Source organism: Delphinus delphis, chromosome 7 (assembly GCF_949987515.2).
Source record: "Delphinus delphis chromosome 7, mDelDel1.2, whole genome shotgun sequence".
Classification (NCBI taxonomy): domain Eukaryota; kingdom Metazoa; phylum Chordata; class Mammalia; order Artiodactyla; family Delphinidae; genus Delphinus; species Delphinus delphis.
Genome location: NC_082689.1, coordinates 77,576,360 through 77,591,598, shown reverse-complemented (window position 1 = coordinate 77,591,598; position 15,239 = coordinate 77,576,360). Strand labels below are relative to the sequence as shown.

At 35.4% G+C, this 15,239-nt stretch overlaps 1 protein-coding gene across 2 annotated transcripts in view; it reads left to right on the top strand.

Annotated features, from left to right (window-relative positions):
* ARL6IP6 (ARF like GTPase 6 interacting protein 6) overlaps positions 1-14,946 on the top strand; it is a 47,296-nt gene extending 32,350 nt beyond the window's left edge. Inside the window, exon 4 of one of the 2 annotated variants that reach the window (XM_060016796.1) lies at positions 11,298-14,946. In XM_060016796.1, the coding sequence (XP_059872779.1) occupies positions 11,298-11,391 (94 nt within the window). In that variant the 3' untranslated portion in view covers positions 11,392-14,946. Of the gene's footprint in view, positions 1-5,573; positions 5,980-11,297 lie in introns of those variants that run through there. The other variant, XM_060016797.1, reaches the window with a different exon arrangement.
* The last annotated feature ends 293 nt before the right edge of the window (positions 14,947-15,239 follow it).

The following is a 15,239-nucleotide window of genomic DNA, read 5'->3' as shown; positions in this document are numbered from 1 at the left end:
ATCCCATTTTTCTTGTACTTTTTGTACTGTTTGGCCTAACTTTCTAATGAATAAGGACTTTGTCTAACCAAGGTAGTGTCCAGGACAGATAGATATCCTAAGGCATTTTGCTACCTCGATATACTGGTGAATAAAGTTAACATGTCTGACATAATTCAATTTGCAACCAAGTAGACTGCTGCATATAAGTAAAGTAGAGTGTAGGTTAGTATGCAGTTTCATCCAACCAGATATACATTTATTTCTCTCTGACTGATTTTCAGGGAGTTGTAGTACAATGAGAGATATCTTAAATGTATACATTTTAATTCCATGTTAAGGAACTTTGTTCATTGTTAGGATCTTTCAGAGCCTGTACGTTATTAAGTTAGTTAATATCACACCAGCAAAGCATAGGGTTGTGATTCAATTAAAAGTTCTAGTCGGTAAAATTCTAGATGAAGGACTTTAGTGTATATATGGAGGCATAATTATTGCAGAATTGAGATCCAGAAGGGATTAAAGAGATCATAAAGACTAACCTTATGCTTGAGAAGCAGAAGTAGGACCAGAGACGTTGGCAGTATAGCGAGGAAACTTAGTGCTAAGGTAAAGAAAGCCTTTTAAAAATGAGGAAACCCTTCATGCATTGTTGGTGGGAATGTAAATTGATACAGTCACTATGGAGAACAGTATGGAGGTTCCTTTAAAAACTAAAAATAGAACTGCCATATGACCCAGCAATCCCACTACTGGGATATACCCAGAGAAAACCAGAATTCAAAAAGACACATGCACCCCATTCTTAATTGCAGCACTATGTATAATAGCCAGGACATAGAAACAACCTAAATGTCCATCAGCAGACGAATGGAAGAAGAAGATGTGGTACATATATACAATGGAATATTACTCAGCCATAAAAAGGAATGAAATTGGGTCATTTGTAGAGACATGAATGGACCTAGAGACTGTCATACAGAGTGAAGTAAGTCAGAAAGAGAAAAACAAATATCATATATTAACACATATATATGGAATCTGAAAAAACTGGTATAGACAATCTTATTTACAAAGCAGAAATAGAGACACAGATGTAGAGAACAAACGTATGGATACCAAGGAGGAAAGGGGGGATAGGATGAATTGGGAGATTGGGATTGACATATAAACACTATTGATACTATGTATAAGATAGATAACTAATGAGAACCTACTGTATAGAACAGGGAACTCTACTCAGTGCTCTGTGGTGACCTAAATGGGAAGGAAATCAAAAGAGAAGGGATATATGTATACGTATTGCTGATTCACTTTGCTGTACAGTAGAAACTAACACACTTTATATTGTAAAGCAACTATACTCCAATAAAAATTAAAAAAAAAAGAAATTAAAGAGGGGACATCACTACAGATCCCATGGACATTAAAAGGATAATAAAGGAGTATATGGGGAAAACAAAATAAAAATGAGATAATCCTTAAAGCTGAAATTTTGAATTCCATTATAACATATTGTGTAGATTGATAAATCAACTTGCTCCATTAAAATGGTGGCTACTTTATAACTGATACTTATTCATAATGCACATCATTAGCCTAATTACAGGGCTAATGAGGCAATGGAGTAAATGCTTAAAATGTTCAACATCAGTTTCTAGGTATTAAGAATGATACATTATAGCTCAACATTAAGTGTATATACATTTTATACTTTTTTCCTCACTTTTTACATCTTCTAAGTATATGTTTCTCCAGATAGTCTTTACCTCAGATTTATCATGAAACCTTGAAGCCAGTAGTCATTTTTCTCACAACTTTATATATATATCTATATCTATATATATATATATATATTTTTTTTGCGGTACGCGGGCCTTTCACTGTTGTGGCCTCTCCCGTTGCGGAGCACAGGCTCCGGACGCGCAGGCTCAGCGGTCGTGGCCCATGGGCCTAGCTGCTCTGCGGCATGTGGTATCTTCCCGGACCGGGGCACGAACCCGTGTCCCCTGCATCGGCAGGTGGACTCTCAACCACTGCACCACCAGGGAAGCCCACGACTTTATATTTTAATAGCATTTTCTATTTTAAATAATAATTGAGAAATTTATTTGCTAGGACAGTGACTGATTTAAAATTTCCCCTTACTGGTTTTTTTTTAATGATTACAGAATTAATACATGCATCACAGAATTATATAACTCAGAAAGTTAAAGGCTGCAAAATCTGATTTCAAATAACTCTGAACTAACTAGTGTTAACAGACTGGGAATTATACCTCAGATTTTTAAAAAATCTATACACATGCAAATATTTCTGTTTTTATAATAGTATAATCATATCACACATATTTTTAAAATAATTCTATATTTGTAGTCTTGATTACTAAAAGCTTATGACTGTGTGTGTGTATATATGTATATATACACACACACACATGTATGTGTGTATATGGTTTGTGTGGTATATGCATTTGAAATACATCACTCCACCCAAATATAACTATACCTTAAAATCTGGTAAACTAGCTAACATGATAGTTTTAGTCTTATTCTCTGGTACTTGATTCTAAAAAAATATTTTGCTGTATTTTATCCTGACAGGTTACTTTGAAATACAAATGTATTAAAAAAAAAAAAGAAATACAAATGTATATATGCATACACACTTATACAATACATCCAATGTGTAGCCAACTGTCCTAGCAAGGTAAATATATACAAAAAGAAGAGAGGGACAAATGGGGGAATTTTTTTTTTTTAATTCCTTCATAGTCTTACCTGATTTCTTATTTGAGTTATCTGTCATATAACATTTTAAAGAAGTCAAAATCTGTATGGGAACATGATGATACAATGAAACAAACAAGTTTTTAAAGTATTTGTTCAACTTATATATTTTTTTTGTTTAAAACTATAGTAGTTTTTGAAATTTTCATGTAGAAAGCAATTGGGATAGATTTTTCAAGTGATGATCTCCTGGGAAATCTCTTTGCTAATTTATATATTTCCAGATAGTGGTAGTATTCACTTTGAGGATCTTAGAATCACCAGAAGTTCTAGCTGAAGAGAGATTCTGATTCAGCATGTCTGGCGTGTGGTCTGAGATTCTGAATTTCTAAGAAAGTCCCAGGCAATGCCAATATATTGCTGATCTCTGGAGTACACTTTGAAGAGGAAGGCTTTAGGACAAAACTTGGCAAACTTTTTCTGTAAGGGTCCAAGTGGTATTTTTGGCTTTGTGGGCCATGTGGTCCCTGTTACAACTCTTCAACTCTGCCATTGTAGCACCAAAGCAGCCAAAGACAATACTTAAAGGAATGAGTGAGACTATGTTCCAATAAAAAGAAATAGGTGGCAGAATAGGTGTACCTTAGCTTGCCAAGCCCTCCTTTAGGAGATGACTCTGAAATTAGATATTGCTTATAAAAAATTTCTAATTTTTGGTTAAAAAGTATATATATGTTTATATATATTCAGTGTAAGATGGAGTGGGCTTGTTTGTTCAGGTTAGTTTTATAGTTGTTAGGATGTAACACACATTTCTAAAAATCTCATTTTACACTAATTTATACTAATTTATAATAATTACTGCACACCTAAATGGTGAACATAATAACTTTTCCTGAATATCTGAGTTTTAATGAATAAATGATGATGATGAAGTAGTGATGAAAGGTCGGCTAAAGGCTGTTTGAACGAACAGGAAAGCTTACAATTTGAGGATGTTTAAAATTATAACAAAATAAATGAGTTATTAAAAAAACCCATTGTATTAATTTTACTCACTTCTTTTAGATTGCGAGTCTACAAGTTACTTCCTTGCCAAGAATGGGAAGAATTTTTCAGGGTTAAGAAATAGACTAGGAACTATAAGTAAAACTAGCTTCCTTTTACCAGGCCTTGTACAGAGAAGGAAGGATGAAGTGCCTGCCCTGTAAAATTGCAAAGTTATAGAGGTCAAAGAAAGGTCAGGTAGGAGAGAGCCTGGAACTAACGAAATGTTGTAAAAGCAGAAGACCTCAAATCCATTCTAAAGTAGGCCAAGGGCTGTGATGTTCCATATAAAATGGATCAAGAGGCAGAGCTGAATCATCCAAAGTAAGATCTGAGTAACTAGAGTTCACAACCTTTGTAGTTTGAACTAGAATCGTATTAGCTAGAACTATCAATCATCCATCCGTCTGTCTTACATCCCTTTCCCATTTTTTTCTGTAGCTATTCCAAATCTTCACTTTGCATTTTAGTTTTCAGTGGACTTCACTTCCAGTTTCATGAAAGGTCATCATGAGAGTACTTCCTGCTTCTTCCCTCCCCCTTTCATGATTACGAACTTAAATTTACATCCACTTTCATCATACCACCCATTCCTTTTATCTCAGAATAAAGTGTTCTTCTCCCAATTTTACTTCCTTTGTTGTAGATCCACCGCCCCCCCTTCCCACCGCACCTCCCCTTTTCATATACCTTCAGCCTTTCCTTTTATATCCAATATTCTTGTTAGGATATTTTTTAAACATTCAAGTTTCTCCTATGTTAGAGAAAAAAATCCTCATGCCCAGATCTCTCCATAGCTAAATATCTTATAAGACTAGAGAAGAGATAGTCCCTGTTTCACAGTGACTGTAGGTGCTACCACATGTGTCGTGTGTTCACTCCTACACTACAATTTTTCTCCTTGAATTGCCTGCAGAACTCTTAATTACAAAATTTAACTTTCATTTTCAATCCATTATTTGAAACGGTTTATCATTCCTTTTCGAAATGCCTTTCTTTCTTAATTTCTCTGGCATCACTCCCTCCTGTCCAGCTTTCTGATCACTATTTCTCACTTGTGGAATCCTGTTTCATAAGCTACTACTTTGAGTAGCAGAAGTCTGGCCAAAAATTTCTTAGTCTGTCTAGCCTGTCTTGAGCCTCTGTCCTGAGAATCTTCCTTTTGGTTTTCATTTGTATTTCCTGTTGCTTACTGGGAGTTTTTACTTCAGTGTCCCACAGGTATTTGCAGTTTAGCACATCTTAAATTGACTTCATTATTTCCCACTTCCCACCGACCTGTACCTTCTCTTGGGTTCCCTATCATGGTGAACGGTGTTTCATCCAGCCAGTAACTCAAATGAGAAACCTGGCATCACCTTCAGTTCTTCCTTCTCCCCCAGTAACTCCAGCCAGTCAAGGATAAAAAATAATGGTTGACATTTATTGTGTTTATGATCGTGTGCTCAGTAAATGGGAGGCACTGCAACAAGTGCTTGTTAATAGTAACTCATTTAGTCTTCACAGGAACACTAAAGAGAGGAATTATTAACCTTATTTTAAAGACGGGGAATTAGATTTCCAGGTAGGCTAAAGTAGTCCTGTAAATAATAGAGCCATGTTTAAACACCCTGTGGAATGAAAGTTAGCTTTCCAAGTCTTTCACTCTCACCATACCAAACTATTAACGATTTCCTGCATTCTCCATTGTGTGTTGCTTCTGCATATATTGTATTTGTTTAGAACTCTAAATTAGTCATACTCAGTTTTAGCTCAGGTGTTGACTCTTCTTTAAAATCTCTCCCCTTCTACAAATCGAATGGCTCTTTTGTCTTCCAGGTAATGCTGTCTACAGAACTTTACTTAGCACACTGTGTGACTAGACACATCTTTGAGGACAACATTGATTCTTGCTTACTTCTCTGTCTCCCATATATAATGCCTGATATAGGAAATTCATACTGTAAATTTTGGTGAAGTAAAATAATGGAAAGAAAGTTAAGAAAATTATAAAATAAAGAACTTTAGAGTATAAAGGGTGAATGTAATATATGTTTTTTTCTAAATGAGAGATATAGCATTTCCTCAGTGAAGAAGGCTTTCTCTTTGAAATTCTAACCCTTATTTCTTAAATAACACTGGTAAAGTTATTTGGAATACACACAGTTCCCCAGCAATTTCTGTAAGTAATTTGTTGTATCATTTTGTGTTTCTGAAAGAAACATAAAAAATGCTTGGTAAGTGATTGAAATATGGTGAGGTTTAGTATTTTCTTTCAGATTTTGGGTTTGGCTTAAGAACTTTTGAATCCAGATAAAGAACTGATAGTTACTCCAACCAAGCTCACACAGCTTAAAATTCTTTAGGAATTAGAGATTTCTTGGCTAGGTATAGAATGAGAAATAAAAGGCAGCTCAGATGTGTGAAGAAGGAATAGATTAGTACCAGCTAGTTCATCCTGTCTCCTACTGAGTCAGTCAGACACAGAAACAAATAGCCAGCTGGTTCTTAATGTAGGACTTTAATATAATTTCCTATTCTGACAAGCAGAGAGCTTTCTGCTTAGAGCAAAATCAGTTGGCAGTGATGCTACTGTATTAAATTGCAGGAGTTCTGTCATAAAAACATGTCTGAAATGTGGGAATATATGTGAGGGAAAGGAAATACAGGAATTAATATGGTAAGGAATGAAGATTTCAAGAACGTGGAGTCTAGTATGTAGTACAGAGATTCAGTTTGGAGTCAGCCAAACCAAGGCTAGAGTAAAAACAATAAACAACATGAAATGAAAAAAAAGCTGCTAATCTGTTTGGTCTCTCTCTTAAATAAACAAAGGTAATTTATATGAAACTTTTGACAGTGGCTTATTCAGTGCTTTTATTTGTGGTTCAAAAGTAAGAGCATAGTCACTTAAATTGCCAGAATCATTGAATTAATTTGAATCTTAAATTTGAAATGTATTCCATTCCTGAATAAATGAAAATAATTAAGGTATATGATGATTTATTCACTTTACAAGTTTCTGTTAAATATAAATATATTGCTAGAAAGTACATTTCCAGACTACAAAATCTAGATATAAATAGTGGAAGTCTGAGTTCTCTAGTGAATTATAAAGGGAGGAGTGATTAAGAACTCATAGGAAGAGGGTAATACCAAGCAGAAATGCACACAAACCTGTAATTCTTCAGTCTCATTCTTCCCTCCACCTCCTGAGTCTGCTTGTATGTTATTGTTTTTTTCTCTGTTTTGGATTGGGGATGGGTCTGGATTTAGGTGTTTTACTTAGAAGGAAGGAAGAGTTGAAGTAGAAGATGAAAAGAATTTTTTAAAATCTCATCTGTAGCGAAGCTTTCTTTTCTGTACTAGATAGTGGCTAACGTTTATTGATCATTTGGTATGTGCCAGACACATGATTCTCATAAAAACTTTATAAGGGTAGATTTTATTTTCATTTCCATTTTGGGAAATTGAGGCTCAGAGGTCAAATAATTCTGGCTTCATACCCCTTGTAAGTGGCAAAGCTTGGCCCTCAAACCATCTCTGTTTAGCTACAGAGCTCGAACTCTTAACCACTAATAGGAACCACATGAGTACTTTTTTGTAGGATTCTTTATTCTTAGAAGGGAATTCTTTAGAACCAAAACAAAATAGTACCTTTTTATAACTAATCTTTTAGGATATGGAAATAGTTCTATTATAATGAGCCTTTCTTTGTAACCATGTTTTCTCTAGTAATTTTTTCTTATTGAGCAATATCTCCCATTTCCATATTGATTTCAGAAATGTACTGCAGTGGACTAGAACTTTATCTCAGGATAATAAAATCCATATTTAAGAATCCTAACATTTACTTTGGGAAACATTCTGGTTTTGTCATTGAGTTCTCTGTGTATTTTTCTACCTATTTTTAAATGGTCAACTGAATAGTCAGGTCTTAAAATTTTGGATTAGTATGTTAAGTGAGGTCATATATTAATTTTCATTATATTTGTGTGTCTCCTGGATTGATTCTTTGGGACTAAAATATTTATGTATTGATAGTTATACTCCCTACATCATTGTTTCAGTTTAAGCACAGGTAATGTTGATGAATTAACCAATTTTAATAGGTAGGAAAAAGACTACATAATCTCATTCAAGTGTTTTTACTTATTCTGTCTTTGCTACTTGAATAGTCATAGAAATTTAAAACTGTAAGGGATCTTAAGTTTATCTGATCCAGTCCTTTACTTGATAACCATGAAATCTTAAGTGTGTAAGTTCACTTCTCCTGGTTTTGTCCTTTTCCCTTTATACCACAGTATCTCATTTGCTAGTCCATTGCCACATCTTTGAAAATTGACATCAAGGAAAGTTGACCTTGTTAACTCTGTTATTTGCTCTGCTCACTTGTATTTTATATCCAGTTGACAAAAAAGCATTTTGAGCAAAGGGGTATTTTAGGGAAATTAATCTGTACAATATGTTTTAGGTATAAGGAGAGAATGACTTGGAAAGAATTTCATCATGAATTTATTTTCTCAGTCACATTTATATATGAAATAATAATTGGGCAATAAATACATTAGTTATGAGAAAAATAACTGTTAAAACCACAACAACAAAATCTGTAGGTCTATTAAAATTAAAAAAGACTGACAGTACTAAATGTTGGTGACACTGTGGAGCAACTGAAACTCTCATATGTTGTTGGTAGAAGTGTAAAGTAATCAACTATTTGGGGGAAATGTTTGATGCTTTCTACTAAAGCCACATTTATCATACATCTACCTTATAACCCAGCAATTGCATTCCTAGGACTTCCCAAGAGGAATGAGTGCAGATGCTTACCACCCACCACAGGTGTGTACATAGTATCATGTTCATAGTAGCTCTCTTTATAGGAGCGCCAAATTGGAAACAACCTGAATTCCCAGTAGTAGAATGGATAAATAAATTTTGGTATTTTTATACAATGGAGTACTAAACTGTAATACAGAAGAACACACCAGTGCTACTACAGCACCATGGATGAATTTCACAAACACTACTTGAGAGAAAGAATGCAGACACAAAAGAATACATCATGATGCCATGTAAATGGAGTTTCAACAGCAGGTGAAACAAGTCATCATGATAGCAGACAGTGTGGTAGTTATCTGAGGGTTTGAGTGAGGGAAGGTGGATATTGACAGGGGAGAGGAACAAAGGAGCTTTCTCTGGTGCTAGAAATGTTCTGTATTTGATCTGGATGGTAGGTACATGAGGGTATACCATAATAAAGATTCATTGATCTGTATATATGTTAGGCATTTGCACTTTACTGTGTATATTTTATTTTTTTTATTTTTTATTTTTTTTGCGGTACGTGGGCTTCTCACTGTTGTGGCCTCTCCCGTTGCGGAGCACAGGCTCCGGACGCGCAGGCTCAGCGGCCATGGCTCACGGGCCCAGTCGCTCCACGGCATGTGGGATCTTTCCGGACCGGGGCACAAACCCGTGTCCCCTGCATCAGCAGGCGGACTCTCAACCACTGCGCCACCAGGGAAGCCCTAGTGTGTATACTTTAAAAAGTAAAATGCATATATATAAAGAGAGATTGAGTAAAATAGGCACCATACTTAGTCATAATTTTTCAATTCAAAATGTGCCCTCTACAAGAAATAAATGAAAGGCTTTGACAAAGGGGAATCAAGATACCTTCAGCTTTTTACAGGACTTCAAAGATCACAAGAGGCATAGGAGGGAAGACTTACCAGGGGTTCTCTGTATCTTCCTCGGGAGAAAAATCACGGTGGGTGTTTGAAAAGGAGCTTTAAATCAAGCAATTTGTCAGATTTTTAGTCCCTTGCCTGGCAGTACATGTGTGACAATGGCTACAACGTTCCCCGTGGGAGTATGGTGTGTTTGAGATGGTAGAAAGACTAAGAATCACTGCTCTGGAGTATTTCTTCATTGCCATTAGATTTCCTTGTTGTGCCTGGTTTGTGACGGTCACTAAGCATTTGAACTTGTATATCTCAGTAAAGTTCAATTATATCAACATTGTAGTTATTATAATTTCCTAAAGTTCAGTAAACTGTACTTTAGAGATTCTTCTATTTTTGTGGGAATGCAGGTTCTCAAACTAGTAGAAGAGAACAATTAACTCCTGAAATTCTGTTCCATGATTAACTTTGTTAGTATGAATTTAAATGTTCTCAGGTCAGTAGTATTTTTTTTTTTTACAGTGAATGATAATGCTGATAGTTATGATTAGATTTCTTTTTCCTAATCAATTTTTGGAGGAATTCTTTTTTTAAAAGGAGCAAAGCATTTAGTGTATCTATTTTATTTTACCGTACAGTAGGTAATACAGCTAGGTAGATTAGCCCTTAATGGCACATGAGAAGCATCTTAAACTAGTCCCAGTTGAGTAAGATTGAGTGGAGAGAGTAAATAATAACTCCCATGGACCAAAACAGGGGGCCATCAGGATACGTCAGGGTCTTCTATAGTCTCAGGTGAATGCAACGGGGTTGTTCTTCAAAGAGAGTATCTTCTATACTCTCTGCCACTGATCTTACTGGACTGGAAGTCATTATAATGAGGTGTCTTCGGATGTTAATGTTGATCTAAGTACTTCCCTGGCTTTGATCTGTGCTTAGGAAAGAAGAGGACAAGGAGAATGATAACCCTCTCAGCCCAGGGCCCTTATTACTTAGGACTTTCCATTCTTAGTACTGCTGGTGTGTACCTCCTCATATGTCCTTGATTTGGATTGCTCCCGTGAGAAGATTCTTTTCTGTCTCTGACACCAGTTGGACCCTACCTTCTATTCTTTTTAGTATGTCTCATTCTTATTAGGATAAGCAAAGAGTATTATTGCAATACAATTAGTGCAAGGAGTGTTAAGAAAATGTAGTAAAATAAGTAAAATTGCTGCTTGATAGAGGGAACAAATGTCACATGAGCTATTTGGCTCTCATAGTAACCATTAAACAGTGTCTTTGCTGACACCTAGGAACTCATTGAAAGCCACTTAAGTAACCTATTGAGAACTGAAATGTCTATAAAAGACATAATCTGATTTATGACTCACATATGGACAAGTGCTGTTTTTAGTGCTCAAAGAAAAAGTAGAATTCCTTCATGTAATCTAAAAAAATGGTACAAACAGGACAAATACTTGAAATAATATGTATTTTAAGTTATAAGTGAGAACAAGAGAGTGGGGAAACACAATGCTAATTTAAATGAAAGAACATGCTTGTAATGTAACAAGATATGTACCTTAGGATTAGGTGATGGTACACGCATGTGATTATGAGGCACAGTAAAGAAGTTATAGGGATCAAACTGAGCATTTTGCTCTAAGTAATGAAATTGAAAAAATTACATTTGATAACCAAGACTTATATTTGACAGATCTATTACTAATTCTGAAGATGTCTAATACTCTTCTTTAACTTGTATATTAATGTATAAAAGATATTTGGGAAACATGTTTCCAGATTGTAAGCATATTTGATAAAAACTGATGGTGTTTTTGTTATACCAAATTACATTTTCCTTTTTTCGTTTGTTTTTTTCTCCCCCTAGGAAACTGACTGGACATTCTTTCCACATGGGCTATAGTATGGCAATTTTGAATGGCATTGTAGCTGCTCTTACTGTAGCTTGGTGCCTCATGTAAACCCACACTGAAGCAATATTCTTGACAAAACTTAGTCACGATTGCTTTGTAATAACAGGGAAGAACATCATTGCCTACTCAGAAGACCAAGAAACCTGCTGCTCGTTATGTGCTTCAGATACGTGTCATATCATCATCATTATGGAGGACTTTTTAAGCATCGTTCTAGAGCCTAGGCATTGGGAATATCTAAGTATTAAGTTTCAAGTAATGCTTAAAAGTGTAAGACGTTTACCTCATCTTTTTACTTTTGTGTGCATTGTCCTTATAAGTTGTAGAACACATTTTAATGGAACTCAAACCCGAAAACTTGGATGCAGAACATCCTGTATCAATGCCTGCCTTTTCATGTATATGTATATACTACATTTTTGCTAAGAAATACTGATAGTACTGTTTGAGATAGAAATAGTTCTTATTTATTCATTATATTAGGAAAGCAAACAATGCCTACTACTTTGACATTTTACAGAAGCTACTTTTAAATCAGAATATTTAGTTTTCGATATATAGAAGGTGCATTTATATTTTTTAATGGGCTATGGTTCTTTATGTGGTTTTTTACATATTTTCCTACTATATCTTGAATTTGTATGTTTTTAAATTGTTACATCTAGGCAAATGTAAATGTTATTTTTTAGCTCGTGCAAACCTTAATACTTACCGTTTTTAATAAGTATTTTGTCTTTTAAGAAAAGCACACTGGCCTGAGTTTAAAACTAAGTAAACTTATTTTAAAAAAAACAACAAAAAAGTTTAATTATTTAAGCCATGAAAATATTCAGGAAATTTAAAGCTATTCACTATTTCCATTTTCACAATTCCAAATATTTATCATGGTGTATATATGATTACTTCAACAAAACTGATATTATCTTGTTTTTAATAAATATAAACCTGAAGTTTTTATGTTTAGAAATGCTTGAACTAGTTTGTTTTTAATCTCCAAAATTTGGTTACCAAAATAGAAAAGGTATTTTGATACAGTGTGTACATGTATAATTTTTTAATGTATAGTTTCCTTATTTTCCTATTTAAATGTTCTTTTGTAATTGTGCTGTTTTGTTTTTTCATAGTAATTAAGCCTTAATTGTTCCCACTTCCTTTCTAAATACCTGTTTAGAATAGTCACTTCAATTTTAGAAAGATGGACTATTTTAAATACTGTTTTCCCTGGCCACAGAAAAACCTACATTAGGATAGCATTGTGTAGCAAAACTGCTTATTCAGGCCAAATGGGAAATGAGTATCTGCAGTGTGTTCCTGTTATCTGCTGATTGTTGTTACTGAGTAAATGATTTAATAATGTTTCTAGAAGTCTTAACATTTTTTTACTACTCAAAAACCTTTTATTGGAAATGCCAAATGCTGCTCTAATTTAAATTATCTGAAGTGTTTAGATTAATATGGGGGGAGGTGTAAGATATACACACATACATATACACAAATCCCATGGCTTAAGTATTCCTTCCAGAGCGGTTGTCATATGAACCTATTTTCACTTCCTGCCTTCCTCACCCAACCTCCTCCTTTCCCCCTAACCTTGGCTCTAAAGGGCTTTTCTCTCCACCTCCCAAGTCGTCCCCCCTCCCCCATCCCATCATCAAATTTGGATAGCTTCTTCCAGATCTTTCTGTCTTATGACTAAGAAACATATAGTAGACCCTTTACATGTAAATATCTGTAAGACATTATATCTATATATAATATAGATATATATCTTTAAGATACTTCTTCCGGAACTCTGTTTATTTTGGACTAGCACTCCTCTTTCTTGGGAAATTTTTCTCTCCAGTCTAACATAGAATCCAGATATAAACTATCCTGCTTCATTAGCAGAGTGATTGAGGATAAGTACCTAACCAAAGCTGGGCCAATTCTAGTTTCTTATCTTTTCTGGCCACAGTGATTTCAACAGGAATAGAGACATGACTTAAATTAGGCCAGTCCCTTCCCAGGATTTTTCAAGTTGAAATTAAGGTAAATTAAGCTGGGAAGATACAAGCCCAGGAGATGCTGGCAGCCAGGGTTTAGCCAAACTCAGTGGGAAAGAATAAGGCTGACACTGATGCTACTGATGACATTCCTCTAGTTCCTGAAGCCCAGTGGTGGCCCTGCCATTCTTGAAATTTGGTTTTCTCACAGTTTTGAAAGCTGGAAGTCCAAGAATAGGGTGCCCGCATGGTTGGGTTCTAGTGAAGATAGCTGTCTTCTCATTGTATCCTACTTGGGTGGGGAGAGAGAGGGCTAGCTCTCTTCCTCTTAGAAAAATTCTAATCCCACCTTGGGGGCTTTACCATGCATAACCTAATTACCTCCCAAAGGCCCCACCTCCTAATACCATCCTGTGGGGAGTTAGTTTCAATAAATGAATTTGGTGGGATTTGGGGGGCACAAACGTGCAGTCCACAACAATATCCAGTACCAAAAGTGGGGTCTTTGAAAAGATAAGATAGACTTGGACTTCCCTGGTGGCACAGTGGTTAAGAATCCACCTGCCAGTGCAGAAGACATGGGTTCGAGCCCTGGTCTGGGAAGATCCCACATGCTGCGGAGCAACTAAGTCCCTGCACCACAACTACGGAGCATGAGCTCTAGAGCCCACGAGCCACAACTACTGAACCCGTGTGCCACAGCTACTGAAGCCTGTGTGCCTAGAGCCCGTGCTCTGCAACGAGAAGCCACTGCATTGAGAAGCCCGCGCACCACAACGTAGTGTAGCCCCTGCTCGCTGCAACTAGAGAAAGCCCACGTTCAGCATCGAAGACCCAACACGGCCAAAAATAAAAATAAATTAAAAAAAATTTTTTTCAGGTTCTAAAACACCAAGATAATGACTTATTTAAAAAAAAAAGACGGACTTCCAGTAAAACATCTTAAAAGAAATTTTTCCATATTTTTCCATTTCTGTTTACTTCATTATATCAGGACCCTATGTTGCAAGCAACATATACCATCTGACTAACTTAAGGAAAAGGAATTTATTGGAAGGATATCCAGTGACTCTCAGAACTGGTAGGCAGGAATCAAAAAGCTATTAGAGGGTCAAGGAGGAGGAAGCAAGAGGACTATTTGTTAGTGGAAAAGCCTGGTCAGGATGATAAAATGAATCCTTGTCATTTGTTATTGTTCCTTGCAAGATCAGCTCAAGGTTCAGACAGCATCAAAAGTCAGTTGTTGGATAAAAATACACACTACATCCAGAAAGACCCCAACTTTATTTTTTTTAATTAATTAATTTTCATTGATGTATAGTTGATTTACAATATTAGCTTCAGGTATAAAACATAGTGATTCAAAATTTTTTATAGATTATACTCCATTTAAAGTTATGAAATACTGGCTGTATTCCCTGTGCTGCACAATATATCCTTGTGGCTTATTTTATACAAAGTAATTTGCACCTCTTAATCCCCTACTCCTATCCCTATCTTGCCACTCCCTGCTACCCTCTCCCCGTTGGTAACCACTAGTTCTCTGTACCTATGAGTCTTCTTCCTGTTATATTCATTTATTTATGTTTTAGATTCCACAAATAAATGATAACATACAGTATTTGTCTTTCTTCGTGTGAGTTATTTCACTAAACATAATACCCTCCAGGTCCATACATGTTGTTGCAAATGGCAATATTCCATTCCTTTTTGTGGCTGAGTATTCCATTTATATATATATATATATATATATATATATATATATATATATATATATATATATATGTATGTATGTAAAACACTTCTTTATCCATTCATCCATTGATGGACACCTGGGTTGCTTCCGTATCTTGGCAATTGTAAATAATGCTACTGTGAACATTAGGGTGCATTTACCTTTTTGAATTAGTGTTT